We start from the raw sequence: 17,465 nt of genomic DNA on the forward strand, positions 1-17,465 counted from the left end.
TGTCTTTTAAATGTACCAAAAGAACCAATTTAGACTTCAATAAATTCAAAACAACTTTTCTAATAATTTCAACAGGATCACAACTCATATACATGTTAGTCTATAAAATCAAGCGTAGTAATTCAGGTTCGTTTTCTTCTTCGATTGCACTTCCAGTATCCCGTCCATGTAATCTTCATGACATAGACTACTCGCCCCTCTTCTCAGTGCAATCATACCTGCTTCAATACAGACTGCCTTGCACTGTGCACCATTGAAATCATCCGTACACCTAATAACCAAATCAGTTCCACATATAATTACAGATATCACGTTCAAGCCAGCGCCCATACCAAATTGGGTAGGACCATGTGGTACTTTTTACACCTTTAATTCAACATCAGTTATCTTAACCCTTGTAATAAGAGCCTAATGCTGAGGAATATGAGCATACCCAAAATGATACCCAGTATGTAAGCCCTTTGTTAAAATTAGTAGAAAAACTAGTTCGCCCGATTCGACAAAATAGCAAATTAGGTCTCGGTGACATTGGGCGACAATAATTGTTTCACAGACTCCAGTATTAAGAATTCCATTCCACAATTAAGTGTTGAGGTAGCATTTTGGATTAGAGATTGCATTTACGCGCAACAGCACCTAGTTGTTCCCGCATTTGTTGAAAAAAAACTGGAGAACTTTATGCTAGCCCACTTTTTTGTCCAGAAAATTTTTGATTTTTTAGAGGGCATCCAAGGTTAGCATATGTATGAATTTGAAGCACTCTGAGTCTAGAATTTCACTACGAACATTTTTAGAAATTTTGCTTTTTTGGAAAAAGTTGAATCATTTTCTACCAAAATTTCAGGCAATTTGGATCAAACAGTTTTTGATCAGACTTAGCTCAAATTTTGATCAAAACTCAATCATTTACGACAACTAGCAGTCTTTTCGAGGATACTTTTGAAAAACAAGTATCTTATCGTTTTGTCATGTCTCTTTATAGTACAGAAATACAATAAAAAAAGAGTTTTATTTTTGAAATTTTAAGCCGTCCCACAACTGTGTTAACCTCACTTCACAAACACTGTTCAGTTTGCTTTAAATACTTGTTCAAGTCTTGATAAACAGTGCGAAAATCTTTTGCCATCTGTGTTTTGATGGTTAAAACTTTTTAAAAAATTTGAAACAAATATATTTCATATCGAACCTAAAAAACTAAGAAGAATTTAAAGATTTACTGAAAGCACGCACATTTTCGGCATGCACAATTGGCTTAACACCAATCAACAAGGACACATTCTGCGCTTTGTACTTTTTGCTCTACACAGATTTTAAAAAATTAATTTTTGTTGACATTTTTGAAATTTTAATCACCTTTTATGCTACTAATGATATTTGTTCTCATATTTCTGTCATTCATTAAAACAACAAATGTGAGTTATTAGGAGCAGCTGCACGTAGTCAATCAGCTATTTTTGAGTTCCGAATTTATATAATTTATGTTTTTGAGTGCAGTCCTTTTTTAAAGAGCTTCTTAATTTTTTTGAATTTGAGGTCAATTGGAGGTATAATATCAAGGGTCAAATCAAGTAGCAAAACAGGTAATCACACTGAGGCAGCGCAGTAACAAAAAACAAGTAAAAAATAAGTATAAAGATATAAAAATAAAAATAAGTATAAATAAAAATAAATAAGTTTTATGGAACGAACAGCTATTTTTGAGATAAGAAAATTCAGATTTTTCCGAATTGTCGACTTGCCGTGCTTTGACTGCTGCATTTAAAGTTATCCCCTTTCAACATCACATTACTTTACAGAAGTTATTTAAAATGAAAAAAAAACAATTGCATTAGTACTTAGCTTCAACTGTGCGAATTACTTCACATGATACTGATAATTTTCTGACTTTAAAAAATTTGTTTTGAAATAATTGTCGATATTATTTAATTCTAGTTCTGTTCATAGTTCTTTTTGGCGGCTTACGTGATAACCATTAATGATGACAACTCTCATTAAAAAAGAGGTACCTTTTGGACGTTCTCTTCCATTTATACTCATGGAGATTACCTGCATAGTATGCTATATATATTTTCAAAAAAATGTACACTTTTTGAAGCTATCAAAATTAGCATGTCTTGGAGAAAGTGAGCTACCTGTTTTGAAAAACCCGACTCGTCAGGGAACGATTTGTTGTATCTATTGTATCATGTGCTGTGGAATCGTCATTAAGATTCCTTAGCTCAATCTGTATTACCACAATTTTTGATTACTTTGAATCCACAGATGTGTTACAATTGTGCAACCGCATTTGATTTATCGTTAACAGAACACGTTAGTAGTCTTGAAATCAATCAGTCGGTCCCAATCGCATTTTTTGTTTTTTGGTTGAATTCTTATCCAGGATTTGCCCTGTTTTGTGAACGTCTCAAACAATATTGGTTCATTTCACCTGCTTTTACTGCTTGTTTATACAACTGCCTAAATTGATTTTGACTTCTACATGCTATTTAATGTTGTGAACGTCTCAGATTGCTTCGTTTCACCTGCTTTTACCGCTTGTTTATACAACTGCCAAAAATCATTTTTGGCTTCATGCCATTTAATTCCTTCGTTTCACCAAAGAACCTTTTAGGGGATGTTGCAAGAAAAAAATGAGACAATATTGTCCTGTTGATAACGTAAGCCACAGTCGAAATAATTTTGACAAATATTTAAAAAAATGTTTCAGTTTCCAGTATGTTGTATTTCTGAAACAAAGTGTTTTGGCTACGGGTAGCTCTAAATGAGAACGGTTTCACTGGGTACACGTGACGTGGAGCCGCTTTATTCTTGATGATTTTTAAGTTCGTTTTGGATTATCTAGATAAAACATGAAAACATTATTGTTTTATTAAACATTAATGTTTTATTTAAAACAAATGTAACTTCTACAGCTGCATTTACCGATGTTTTTTGACTAAAACGTTCTGGCTGAGAAACTCAAAGAGAATGAAAAACAGTAAACTTTAATCAGAAGCCATCAATTCGACTTTTGAATTGTTAAAAATCATCAATTTGTTAAAGTTTTAGAAAAAGACTGAACATAACCGACTAAACGTCGGAAGAATTGCTCTCGAACGACTAGTGGGAGCTCTAATCAATTGCAGCCTGCTACAGTCGGGGGGAGGGAGGGAGGGGGAGCCTAAATGGGACCAAGAAGTTCAATAGTGCGCTTCAAATAACCACAGAGGTTAACATAAACCACTATTAAGATTTGAAGTTAAAAAATGGCACCAGTTTTGGCTCACTTTTCATTTGACTTTTAGTATTAAATTGCCGCCAATTGAATTCAGCTGCTTGAAATTGTGATTGAGAGAGAATTTTAGATCACGCGAAACACAAAAAGTCATGGGCGTAAAAGTCACTCGAAAAGTCAAAATTGTCAAGCAAAAATTTTGCAAACAAGACAAACACCTTATACAATAATTGCTATAAAATTTGTTCAAGAGCAATTAATAAAGGTCAATCAAAATAGTCAATATTGCAAAAGAATTAAAACTTATAGGATTCGTGTTTGATTACAACACGTTTTAGGAAAACTCCTCCAATAATAATTATCCGTTGTTTCTGTTTCAAACTTCAGCTGAAAACAGGTGCCAAAAACAAATGTTTCAGAAATATTATTTTTGATATATTGATTTGATATATGTTATGCTTTCAAATGCGAATGTGGGAACATTCTGTGCAGCGCACAGAACATGCGATCATTCTTGTTCAAAATAGGCCCGGCCCTTCTAATGCACATATTTCAATTATTGAAAAAAACTATATGTAATTGAGCTCTACGGGAACGTTTTTTGCACTCTAATTCCAACTATTTAAACATATTAGACATCACATAGCACTTTTGTTAATATACCACAATTATAACAATGGTTCAATGGTTCACGTTGTTGGTGATACTGAAACACTGAAAGACGTTGTTTTAAAAACTAGTTTTCGACAAAAAAATCTTGCCTGGCCAACTCTGTGAAATTGACGTCGTCGCTCAAATTCATTTTTCGGCTGTGGATTTGCATGATACGTGCTCTGGCCTCCTCGTTCGGGTGCGGGAACTCAATCTTGCGGTCCAACCGACCAGACCTGAGCAGAGCCGGGTCCAGAATATCTACCCGGTTTGTGGCAGCTATCACTTTGATCTCTTCTGTTGAGCTGAAGCCGTCGAGCTGGTTAAGTAGCTCCAACATTGTTCTTTGCACCTGCAATATACATATTGTTGCTCAAGTTACTTTTGATCAAAATTAAGATTTTGAACACAAAAAGCATGCTATACACACCTCTCGATCTCCCGCCTTTTCACTGTCGAATCGCTTCGTGCCAATAGCGTCCAGTTCATCAATAAATATAATGGCAGGTGCCTTCTCCTTGGCCAATGCAAACGCATCCCGCACCATTTTGGCACCATCTCCGATAAACATCTGCACCAGTTGAGGTCCAGCCAATTTGAGGAATGTGGAATTGGTCTGGGCTGCACAAGCTCTGGCTAACAGTGTTTTTCCGGTGCCCGGGGGTCCGTACATCAAAACACCTGGAAGACCAGTAATACAAATCTGCGCCCAAGATACTTACCCTAGATATTTAAAAATCTCGACAAACATTGTTTTCTAGCGTTGGGTTGCCCTACCTAGTTCAATAAAAATTGAGCAGTATAGTTCGCGATATAGAAAATTAAAATCACAAAAAACTTATAGTAATCCTTGTTAGTAAAACCTAGGCTATCGAAAAGAAGACGGCGGTGACACAAAGTTTCCTTGGGCTGACAAAAAAGCTCTCAAAGAAGTTTGTTTGTGATACAAAAATTTAATTAAAAATTTTTGGGGATCTAAGTAGGCGCAACTACTGTGAAAATGGACCAGTACTGGATTCGAACCAGTACGTCTGCCAGAAGATGGCAACAACACTGAACAGGTAAAAGTTCTAGGTTGTTACATAAATTGTCAACTTACTCTGCAACGACAGATTAACTTTGTTTGTTCGATTTTGTTTTATTATCTCCGTAAAGTATGGCCAATTCGAGATAAAGTTAAAACATCAGTTCTAATTGATTTAATTAGAGTTTTAGTGTTATCACGTGTTGACTACTGTAATTCGCTTTATTATGGTCTGCCAAACTTTTTATTAGCAAAACTTCAGCGAATAATGAACTCTGCCGAGCGTTTGATTTTTCGATTGTCACCGTCAACCCCAACCTCTTCATACCTGAAGCAGCTACACTGTTTGCCAATTAGGCAACGAATTATCTTCAAAATCCTATTGTATACGCATCGCTTTGTACATCAGCCTGGCAAACTCCCCTTATATTTATCGGATTTAATGAAACGAAACACGATGGTTACAAGGTCTCAATATTTTTTACAATTTACATGTTGCCAAATTTCGCTCTAATTTTGGAAGACGTTGGTTCTCGCATGCCATCGCTGTTGAGTGGAGTAAACTCTCTTTTGAGCTGAAAATTATACCATCTAAAATTTTATTCAGGCGATAACTCAAAACTTATCTGTTTTAGTTTTCCTGCACTGTTGAGATTTTAAATGATGCTTAAACCAATAATGATAATAAAATAATAATAATAAACATAGCTGGCAGATTGCCAGAAAATAGCCGCAATAGATTCGTAGATCGACAGTCTAAAAAACAGTAAAAAAGAAAGACCAAAAAAATTCGTATTTTCATTGAAGGCTGATCTGTTATATTTTGATTAAAAATCTGTATAAGTTATTGCTGCCTCCATTAGCTGATCTCAAATAACCTTCATTTAGAGTAACACACACCCATTTGACCTTATCTCTTTGAATTAAAGTAAATAAACGTCAATTTCAAAGTGAGGAAGTCATTTTTGTGAGTGAGGTAAGTCAAGTGTGACCATAAATTTAATCACGCGCATGAACAAAAAAACTCGCTCCACTAAGAGCGAAAAATGACGTCACACATGCAATTCAGTTGAAATTGCATGAACGAATGAACAAAAAGTGGCTGTGCCGTCATATGGTCGTAACAAAAATCATGACGACGAAATAAAAAAACATAGCAGGACAAGCCCTGACGAACAGTTCAAAGAATTTTCATTGACTAAACAAACATCTAGACCTAAAAAGGACTATGAGCGAAATGGAAAAACCATTTTTAATAAAATCAGATAAAAAAATTTAAAAAAAAACATAATCAATGTCAAAATGTCGCATGTCAAGAAAAAAATCATTAGCGAGAAATGGAAATTTGGTTCATAAAAAAAGCTAGGCCTAGAACGAACTATGAATGGATTGGAAAACCCATTTAGAAAAAAATCCTATCCAAAAAATCGAAAAAGCAGTAAAAATCAAAGTGAAATTGCCGCATGTGAACAAAAAACCACAAGCGAGAAAGCTAATTTTTGTTCAAACACCGTTTTCTCACTCTACTTTAAAATTAGAGCGAAAAAATTTCACGCCGCAAAACCACTCGCTTTTTCGCTCCATTTCCTGTTTCGGCATGACCAAAATCACCACTCCAATTTGACTTCAAAAATCATGAAAATGTGTGAACAGATCTTAAAAAAAAAGACAGCGCCCCAATACAATTCAAATTCTTTGAATTGTAAAAAAAACCAAGAGAAGGCCAATAATAGCCCCAGCTATCGCTGTGCGGCTATTAATAAACACTATCTCCTACCCCAGTTTGCTAACCATTATACCAACAGGTCTTAAGCTCTCGAACTTGGGCATCTCTTATAATCCATTCTCATGTTTTTTCTTGCTCCTCAAGGCTTCTTTTCTCTAGCCAAGTATAAGTTGAACAAGTAGAGCTTCTTGTCAAGCTTATCTTAAACATTAGGTTGTTCTTTGATATTAACCTTTTCCAATCGATGCTCTTGTTTACTCAAGTTTTTGAACTGTTTTATAGTCCTTCACTAACCCATTCTACTACCCTCCCGCGCGTTTTGGAGTCAACTATGCAATGACGATTTGAACTTCAAAAAATCAAAATCGTTACCTTTGGGAGGTTTGATTCCGATCTTTTCGAATCGATCCTTGTGCGTGATGGGTAGCACGACAGCCTCCACCAGTTCCTCGATCTGTTTGTCCAGTCCTCCGATGTCGTTGTATTGCTCAGTCGGTCTCTCGTCTATCTCCATCGCCTTCACTCTCGAGTCATACTCAGGGGGAAGTTTTTCCAATATCAGGTAGGAATCTTTGTTCACTCCTACTAGATCCCCCGGCTGCAACACAAGTAATTCCAACAGTTCCAGACCAATTTAATCAGTTCATAGCTGTGTAATTAGACTGCTTTTCAACGTATTGCCTTATCAATAGATTGCACTGAAGCCTATAGGTCGACATTGATGAAAACAGTAGTCAAAAAGTTTCTTGAGCATAGTGGATCGGACCAGCTCAATCAATATAACCTTCTGAACTATAAGTTTTTATACAACGGTCTTTTCAAATAAAGTGGCCTCAGCTGTAACAGACTGCACATTTTGCTCCCAAGCGATTCATCACAAAATTTGCGATTGCCACTAAAAATTGCAACCGTACTGAAAAAACTAACAGGCCCGCAAAACCATAACAAGAAAATCATTTACACGAATAAGAGGTTTAAAAGAAGTTAAGGTTTCTGTTTCGCGACCGACTCAGGCTCGAACCCATACCCCTCGCTTAACAGCTATAGCTCTCACCACTTACGCTAACTATGCGTATTGCGCTTGTCCTCTGATCTTTATACAGCAAATTCTGGACAATGGCTTTGTGACTCGCTTGTTTTTGCTAAATCGCATGCATAATAAGAGCAAAAAATGTGCATATTAGGAGCTTAAATATGATGGCAAAGCGCGTCTCAAAACGTATTTATTATGCGCTAGGTTGCATGATTAAGGACCGCTAAAACATGTTACGATAGGAGCAATGTTAACAATTGTGCTCAATTGCGACTGATATTTAATATAATAGAGGAAGATCAGAAAATACGACTAAAACTGCTCAAAACTGAGTTTCATAGCAATTTTATGGATAATGGTAATAGAACCGCAAATCAACAGCTATATAATAAAACAACCTGTGGTTATCCTATAGAGGACAGAGAAAGCTGTTTGATTTTTCCAATTCAGTTGAAGCGCTTGTATTCTGTTTTGGCCTCTCGTTTCTTGGGGTGACTATTTGCTCAGCTGGTTTTCTTGATCATTAAATTTGAGAAGAGAAAAACAGAAGTAAACAAAGGGAAAGAGAGAAAGAGAAACGGAAAGAGATAGAGAGAGGGAGTGAAAGAAAAACGGAACGGAGGAAAAAGAAGAAAGATTAAAGACGAAACACACAAACACAGAGAACGAGAAACACAGAGAGGTAGAGAGAGAAACAAAGAGAGAGAGAGAGAGAGAGAGAGAGAGAGAGATAGAAAGAGAGAGAAAGACAGGAAGAAAGTAAAAATGATTGCTCTAAAATTCGTTGGGGACAACAATACTAATGGGAAAAATCCCCGTGGTTTTTACGAAAAACCATCGTTAAAAGAATTGCAATAAAAAACAAAAAATGAAAAGACCAAGCGAATGGATAGAAGAATTTTGACAAAAACAATTGCAATTTTTTTACCCCCAATCACACACACACACACACACACACACACACACACACACAAACAAACACACACACACACACGGCAACATAAACCAATTCGCGTCGTAACAACTGCTCTCGAACGCCAGGCGGCATGGTGTTGATTAGAAATCTTCAATTGTTGATTAGAAACAAAAGGAAAGGTACCCGACACACACGCGTTCGAACCCTCGACCCTCAGAATAGCAACTGCGCTATAAATACTACAAGCAACCATTTCACACAATCACTTTTAACATATTTCATATTGAGAGCATTTGAGATCACAAAAAAATCAAAAAGCAAGGCGTGAAAAACTTAGTTGAAAGCTAAGAGTGTTCAAGAATAGCGCAGAATCTGTAGAGCTAAAACTTTGCAGAAAAACAGACGTTTACAATAAGAACTTCAAATTTAGTTCGGCAGTACTTCAAAAACACGTAGTACCCAGGACAGTAAATCCTCCCTCTGGGCTACTTTCAAAATCTCTTAGCCTCACTGTACGGTAATTGCATTTGACTAACAGTCTTTTGTCCTAGGTTCGGTTCTCGCCCATCTATTTTGAGCCTTTCAGGTCACTGACTTCTCTCAATATGTTCGCTTAACCGTGCTGATCAATGGGCTCTTAAACAAGCGCTTCGAGAGGCCCATTAAACATGCAAAAATTTTGTCCCATTTTAGAGCTCGCGCGTTTAATATAGTATAAATTCAGTCGAATTACTCATAGCCGACAAATTGCCGGAAAATAACCGCCGTTGACCCGCTTGACGCACATTGGGATTGGAAAAAAATATGAGATAGAAATTGACAGAATTTTTCAAAGTGTCAATTTTTTTTCATTTGGTGTGTAAATTCTGCATATTCGGTTAGATTCTAAAGTAACACTTAATTCAGCTTTTAAACTGAACGCTATAAAGCATAATACTAATGCCAGCTAGCAATCGCTTTAATGAATTTTGATAACCTAATGCACTATGAATTAATGACCGGGCTTTATATGATTATCTTGTTTCTTTTGACATTTTGATTTTGCTCTTTTGACTTTCACCGCAATGACTGCATTGCTTAATTAATAGCGTGAAAGAATTTAAAATCAGTTCAGTTGATACAGTGAGTGAAGTAAGCCAAAAGTCAAGCGCGAAAATCGTGACTTATGTAAAACGAAAAACGTGATCAAAAGGTAAAGCACAAAAAAAACATAGCAGGACAAGTCCTGACGTACAAGTCAAAAAATTTCTTGACTAAACAAAAACTAGACCTAGAACGGACTATGAATGGGAAAACCATCTCTAAAAAAATCAGATAAAAAAACCAAAAAATAAACAGAAAATCAATGTCAAAATACCACATGTGAACAAAAACCACTAGCGAGAAAGGGAAATGTGGTTCAAACAAAAACCTAGGCCTAGAATGAATTATGAATGAATTAGGAAAACAATATAAAAAATGCAAAAAATCGATAAACAGTCAAAATGAAATTGCCGCATGTGAACAAAAAAACCACTAGCGAGGAACCGAATTTTCGTTCAAACGCCGTTTTCTCACTCTACTTTCAAATTAGAGTGAAAAAAATTTCACGGCGCAAAACCACTCGCTTTAGCTGCACTTTCTGTTTCGGCGTGACCAAAATCACTACTCCGATTTGACTTCAAAAATCATGAAAATGTGTGAACAGATCTTAAAAAAAAGACAGCGCCCCAATACAATTCAAATTCTTTGAATTGTAAAAAAAGACAGCGCACCAATACAATTCAAATTCTTTGAATTGTAAAAAGGAGAGCGCCTAAATAATAGCCGTTGAGAGGCTGACGGTGGCTATTAATCAAAGACTAATTGAGCGGGGGCCTCCTAAGGAGCTACAAACGATTTTTTAGAGCTAATTTCACAATCAGCTTGGATAAACTTTTCATCTAACTTTTAGTAGTAGACTTCCGTCAATTAAGGTAAGCTGCTTAATCAAGAAGTCAAGCATGTAAATACGGTCAATTGAAACAATTAAACTTGAACAACTGTTAACTTTTTAGGTACAGAACTTTATAAAACTTACTACTTTGTCCCGATAAAAAGCTCATAAATAGACATAATCTGAATGGATTTCCTATTTGCGCCAGATACTTTTAATGGTTTCATTATCTGCGCTTTGTCATTCCATGCTCTTTTATTCAATTCTGACAGATTTTGAAAACAAAAATTTCTACAGATAATTGCGACAAGCCGTGATCCCAACCCCCCCCCCCCCCCCCCCCCCCCCCCAATACATTTTACTTGACAAAACATCAGAAAACCTAATATAAGAGAGAAGGCCTCAATTGAAAAAAAAAATTAAGACAGTTATTCTTTTCTCAGTAGATTGTACAGTAAAAAAGTCCCATATACAACACCACAATTCACTAGTTGAAATATAAGTGTTTCTTTCAACGAGATTTCCAAAAAAATCTGTAATTTTTTTACATGAATACCAAAAGACGCTGACAAAACTAACAGAAGATTCGTTCTGCACTTATTTAGGTAGGTTGATTATGTAGGTAATGAGTGGGACGAGGAGCCTTGTACTTGGCGACATCTGACGCAACCCAACGTCAATTTCAGATAATCTACTCTGACATACTGCCACCTTTGACTCAGGTATGAGGCAAAGATTGTCAAAAAAAGTTACGCTAAAGCCTTGATGCGAAATTTAGCCAATCAAATCATTATAAATGGTACTCAATCAAAAGTTTTTCTGGAAATCAAAACACAGAGCAGTTGATAGCTCACTAGTTTCTCCACAATTTCATTCATAAATCCTGTGTAGAAAGTAGAGATGAAGTCGGACTCATTGTTTCTTTCTGACCAAACAATGATTTGTGCAGTGTCTGACATTTTCAGTTCGTTATCAATTTCCATTTTTTAATTAAGCATATCTTTTTTCCTCTTCCGTCTCTTTCTGTCACTACTGAAGCAATTATGTGCTTCCTAGTGATGAAATATCTAGATTCCTTGAGGGTCTTAAAATATAGATAATAGAATACATGATTTTGATACCAGTTGCGTTGCGGACACACAAGGAAAGGTCAGATCTTTGCTAGCCCAACCTGTTGTTCTAGCTGTGGCACAGAGCTGCAATTCGCAGGTAACTTTGGCGGGATACCGGCGCTTATTGCCGTTTTTAACTAGTACCCTAGTTGAGTTTGTATCAAAAATAGATATATTAGTAGTGGTACTATATATCTACAACATGCTTGTGGTGCGGCGACCTTTCTGCATTTACGCAATGATGAATGACATGCAGTCCCCGGTTCGGGGGGGGGGGCAAGAGGGACAACGTCAACATCGGAGGAAAGGGGCAAGGAAGGATTAGTCTGTGCGGTGTGGTCAGTTGGACTGAAGGTATTAAGTCCAGCCAGTTGGCGACCTGTACTGGTCTTTCCCACAGGTCAATCAAGTTTAGGTCCGTTGTGTTCTTACTGCAGTTGAAAATGTGGTTTACGCCATGTAGTGCTACTTCCCATTTGGGAGAGAGGTTATCAACATTGTTACAGATCCCACTCAAAATAAGAGCTTTGCAGTGGGCAGTATCCAGTTCTGTTGTGCTAGTCGGATACGTGCAATTCGTGGCAGCATTTGTTTTTCTGCCATCTTTGGTGGAGGTGAGTCTAGTTGCATGCTTTCTTTGTTCAACTGAGTATGGACCGTGTGTCGGTGGATGCTTGTGAGCGATTTTTTGAATTCTATGCAATATAATTGCTCTTTATTGTTTGTGTCTTGTTTCATGCGGTCTCCAAGTAAAATTTAGGGACGGTGTTATGGGACGGAAACTGGTTGAGGAGCTTGTTTTGTGATCAGCACGGTGGCTCTGATAAACGCCGGCCAGAAATTGCTTTGCTAAAATCTTTATGTGATCGTTATCAGGCAGCATTTCACCCTCATTATGTAAGTCATTGATGTCAGACATTTTTACCTAGCCAGTAATTGCACGAAGAGCAAAGTTTTATTGTTTGAAAGTTGTTCTAATTTGTCTGTATGAGTATTGAAGACCAAATGGGAGCACCGTAGTTCATGAAGCTAGTACTGCACATCGTGCAAAGTTTTACTTTTTCTGTTTCAAAACAGAGAACATGAAGGGGGCTCAGTCGAGGTTATTTTTTTGTGATTTGCCGAATAAGTTTGATGCTCGAAATTTCAGACCATTTTCAAAATTAAAAAAATCCAGATCATCAAAATGATAACATAACCGACTAACGGCGGGCGAATTGCTCTCAAACGACCAGCGAGCGCTTGGCTTCGTCAGTAGCTATCCACGGTTTATCGAGGCTAGCTTTAGATTAATTGAAGGGGCGTAAGGAGAGCCCAGCGTGGGTGCACCGCAGCAGAGGTGCAAACGTACATTGAGGGGACTGATGTAGCGGCGGTGGGTGAGTGGGGGTGTGCGATCAATTTCTAAGAACTGCTCTTCACACCATAAAATTAAGTCTCCAATACAGTTTCTGTTATCGCATACTTGAAGACTAGTGGATTGAACGGCTCTCTAAGAGAACTTCATGCCAACTAGGCGCTACTTCTTTATCCCGTTTCTGAAAAGTAAAGTCGAATGGGTCAGACAAAAAATCGGCCAAGCGAAAAATAGCATAAAAGAGACAAAGGATTAATATAATTGCTACAAATTGCTTTTGAGAGCAATTAACAAAGATTTTCTAAAAAGTGCCTGTTAAATCATTAAGGATAAAAACATTAAAACCATAACTTATTGTTAATGAGGATCAGAGATGCCATTACGCCACATAACAGCAGCCCAAGTGCGGCATCAACAAGAGAGAGAGAGAGAGAGAGAGAGAGAGAGAGAGAGAGAGAGAGAGGGAGTGGGAGATAGATAAAACGTGAACGAGAAAGAGAAGGAAAGAAATCCCAACCGACACAGAGATAGGTTTATTTTCAAAGACGGGATTCGACTCTGTTTTCTAACCGAAACTTCTAGTTTTCTAACCTTGTTAGTAAACAAATCAAGAAAAAATTGAAAAAGGCAAAAACAGAAGTTTTCAACTTCGCAGTAGAAAAAGTTCAAATCCATTTCATGTCGCAAAAGTTCTGTCAAGTAATGCTTCTCCAAGACTTAAAAAGTTTCGTTGTCCAGTAATGATTGTTTAACTCAGATAAGGATAACAAATATTGAAAAATTTTGGAAACTAATGCAAATTTTAACAAAAATCTTGCTAAAACTCAAGGTACTAATATCTCAAGAACCATTTCATTACCTCCACAGACTATCCAGTATCCCTGTTCCAAGATTGAAATAGTTTCACTTGCACATAAAGATGCAAACAGGGTAAAGGTCCCAGGGCCTCTGCTGTCTGAAAAATTTCAGAAAACGTGAAAAAAGTGCAAATATTTAAAAAAAAGCTTAAATTCGTGATATTAGAATCTTGAAAAAACGTTCCAGTACATCTATTAACTATGCAGTAACATATTATCATACCCTAGAGGAGGTGTCGTGGCTCTTCAGGCTAAAGAAACCTCAAAACCGACAAAAAAAACTCAAAGAAACTTAAAAATGTAACTTAAGTTTTATAAAAAAAAGTTTATAAAAAAACTTGTGATATTAAAAAGTTGAAAATTAATCCATGAACAACAACAATTTTCAGATTACTTATTATCAAACCCTAATGGAGGTTTTCTGAGCCTTAAAGCTCAAAAAAAACATGAATAAAGACTGTAAATGTCAAAAAATTGAAAAAAGTGGCACAAAATTGTCAAAAAATGCTAAAAGTCGTGATGTTAAAATCTTCTATGACATTCCAATACATCTAGAAATCATCCAGTAACCTATTTTCAAACCCTAGTGGAGGTTCAGTGGCTCTTGAGGCTGTATAAAAGAAAGTCAAAAATCGAAAAATTTGAAAAAAAAGTGCAAGTATTATTAAAAAAAATTGCTCAAAATTTTAATTTTAAAAAGTTCAAAACTAATACATAGCCAATTAAAATTTTCTAGTAACTTATTATCAAAACCTAACGGCAGTTTTCTGACACTTGAGCCTCAAAAAACCGGAACAATGACTATAAATGTCAGAATTGAAAAAAAATGGCAATAATTGTCAAAAAATTATAAAATTCGTGGTGTTACAATCTTGCATGACATTCCATTACATCTAGAAATTATTAAATAATTTTTTTCAAAGCCTAGAGGAGGTTCTATGGCTCTTGAGGTTGAAACAATCTGAAAAAACGACAAAAAAATTTTCAAGAAACTTGAAAAAAGAAAGTTTTTATCAAAAATAGCTAAAATTTGTGACATTAAAATGTTGAAAAACTACTCCATGGCCAATAAAAAATTGTCAGTAACTTATTATCAAACCTCATAGGAGGTTTTCTGACCCCTGGGTCTGGAGAGACCTGAATAAGGAAAAACAAATATCGAAAAGTTTGAAAAAACCATTCCATTACCACTAGAAACTATGCAGTAACCTATTAATAAAACTTAGAGGTTCCTTGACACCTAGGGCTAATAAAAATAAAAAATGTCAATAATTTTCCAAAAGCTTGAGAAAAAAATTGTGCAAAATAGTATTTAGCAAATAGTTTTTAGCGAGCGGTTGTTCGTCAGTAGCTAGCGACGGGGGGTGGCAACAATGGGGTGGGGGCAACAGCGCGGTTGGGGTAGGGGGCTTGGGGGCAATAGTGGGAGGGTCAACAGTAGGGGGCGACTTCAACCTCTAATAACCGCCCTTCACAACATAAGTAAGTCTCCAAAACAGTTTGAGCTGAAAGGCTCTAAGAGCAGTTAATACCCACTGCGCGCTACTTGTTCATCCCGTTTTTGAGGACAAAAAGTCAAAAGCGTTAGACAAAAAATCGGTGAAGCGAAAAATCGCATTTAAAAAAAGACCGACAGGGCTAATATAATCGCTACAAACTTCGTTTGAGGGCAATCAACTACAAACTTTGTTTGAGAGCAATTAAACATTTGGTGCAGCCGATAACAAAAATGATTTAAAAAATGGCCGATATTGTTCCACAATTTGATATCGCAAGACCTTCGCAATAGCGCTATCCCAAAAATTTGTTCTAAAACTCTTCATAAACTTCAATTACACGAAACCTTTGGAATATAGCTGTCAAAAAATGGCTGCTTGAGACGTAAATTTTTGAACAATTCTCGGCCATTTTGACAAATTTTCGTAATAGAAACAAGGCAGAGGGACACTCTCGAACTATAGCTGATGACGAGTTCTCGGCGCCGCCATTTTTCAGGGACTTGCAGCTTCTAGACAAAAACTAAATGCACAACATGCAAAACTCGCCTTTGTCCAACCAAACTATACCACGTTTCATTCCGCTTCTCGTTTAATCTGAACAGAAGACAATCTGGTCGCGTATTATTAATGAATGTTATTCCAGTTACAGATTCTATGAGAGCCGTTTCCAGACAACTTAAGTTAGTTACAAAACTACGCTTCGAAAACTTGTTTCTGCTCAAATTATTGAAACACCTAGGAAGATCGAATGTAACGCCACCGATGTCGGAAACCGTCTTACCTTAAGATCCTCGGCGTCTACTAAACCGATAACAGGCAAGAAATAAGTTTGTCGAGTACTTGTTTTGACAACTGCGCATTTACCAGCCTTCTGTCCATCCAAATCAACATTCGCTCCCTCGTTATCCCCGTCCTCTGCAGGGTCAACATCCAGCAATTCAATGACAGTTGCCACTAGATATGGCAACGTTTTATTGATTTTCACCTTATCATTATTTTCTGAGATTTTATCTTTCTGAGTTGAGATTTCATGGTTCAACCGCATTACTTCACTTTTCATTATTTTTATTTCAGTGTCAATGAGTCGAGTTCGTCCCGCAATCTCATCAGTCGTCATTTGCTCTAGTTCTCTTTCAATTTCGTTGTCAGCCTCAAACAAAGCTGAATCGTTGACTGGAGCAGCCATAAAATTATCTGGAAACAAACCCGTCAGCTTAAATTTGATTATCGTATTGAGATTAGGCAAATTACGGATTTATTCTTTTCCGCCCGGTTATTGTTCCCACATTTTTGACTTTTTTGAGGGCATCCCAGGCTAGCATATGCGGTACCAATTTGAAGCTTTCTGCGTCTGGAATTTAACAAAGAGAAATTTTAGGAACTTTTCACCGTTTTCTACCTACGCCTTCAGCCAATTTTAGATCAAATTTTGGTCAAAATTCCAACAAATACCACAACTAGCGGTTTTATCGAGTATCTTAGAAAAACAAGTACCTTATCGTTTTGTCGATGTCTCCATTTAGCGAAATTTTGACTTAGTGATAGGATGCACTTTATCCGTATGCATAATTGCCTGATCATCAACCCAAAATAACTCACTCAATCAGGCATTTTGTGACACATTAAAATTTTGACCACATTTTATGCCACAGATTAAATTTTTCTCATGTTTGTTAAAACAACAATGAATCCGAGGAGCAGCCCACTCAGTCAGCTATCATTGAAATCTGCAGAGAAGCATTGTCGACTAAAAATTAATTTGATTTACAAACACGACCGTTTTAGAACATTATGTTCATCATCAGGTTTTACGATCAAATAAAATCAATTACAAAATGTATAAACTTGTCTCAGACTATTGATTTCTAGGAAAAGACAACGAATTAAAATAACGAGTTTTTAAAATTATTTATAGTCAAAAACATAACCGACCAAACGTCGGAAGAATTGCTCTCGAACTAGTGGGAGCTCTAATCAATTGCAGCCTGTTTCAGTCGATGGGGGGGGGGGAGGGAGGGAGGGGGAGCCCAAATGGGACTAAGAAGTTCAATAGTGGGCTCCAAATAACCACATTAGAGGTAAACACATACCACTGTTATAATTTAAAGAGAAAAATGGCAACAACTTCGGAGTTTTTTATTTGACTTTTGGTATTAAATGC

The 17,465-nt window shown here is 36.6% G+C and overlaps 1 protein-coding gene across 1 annotated transcript; it reads right to left on the reverse strand.

Moving 5' to 3' along the window:
• Window positions 1-24: 24 nt before the first annotated feature.
• Window positions 25-16,512, reverse strand: LOC142339543 (26S proteasome regulatory subunit 6A-B). The gene is made up of 5 exons (XM_075389654.1): window positions 16,086-16,512; window positions 6,988-7,213; window positions 4,296-4,546; window positions 3,976-4,217; window positions 25-271 (listed from the first exon to the last, which is right to left on the reverse strand). The coding sequence occupies exons 1-5, from the start codon at window positions 16,488-16,490 to the stop codon at window positions 109-111; spliced, it is 1,287 nt and encodes a 428-aa protein (XP_075245769.1). The 5' UTR covers window positions 16,491-16,512; the 3' UTR covers window positions 25-108.
• Window positions 16,513-17,465: the final 953 nt, after the last annotated feature.

The sequence above is a fragment of the Convolutriloba macropyga genome, chromosome 5 (genome assembly GCF_964194025.1).
Source record: "Convolutriloba macropyga chromosome 5, txConMacr16.3, whole genome shotgun sequence".
Taxonomy (NCBI): Eukaryota; Metazoa; Xenacoelomorpha; order Acoela; family Convolutidae; genus Convolutriloba; species Convolutriloba macropyga.

What these genes read in the sequence shown, in the direction of transcription:
- LOC142339543 (XM_075389654.1), bottom strand. Translation starts at nt 16,490, where the DNA reads ATGGCTGCTCCAGTCAACGATTCAGCTTTGTTTGAGGCTGACAACGAA. An exon ending in CGGAATCAAACCTCCCAAAG is followed by an intron (nt 4,547 to 6,987) that starts GTAACGATTTTG and finishes CTGGTCTTCCAG; the next exon opens with GTGTTTTGATGTACGGACCC. An exon ending in AAAAGGCGGGAGATCGAGAG is followed by an intron (nt 4,218 to 4,295) that starts GTGTGTATAGCA and finishes TGTATATTGCAG; the next exon opens with GTGCAAAGAACAATGTTGGA.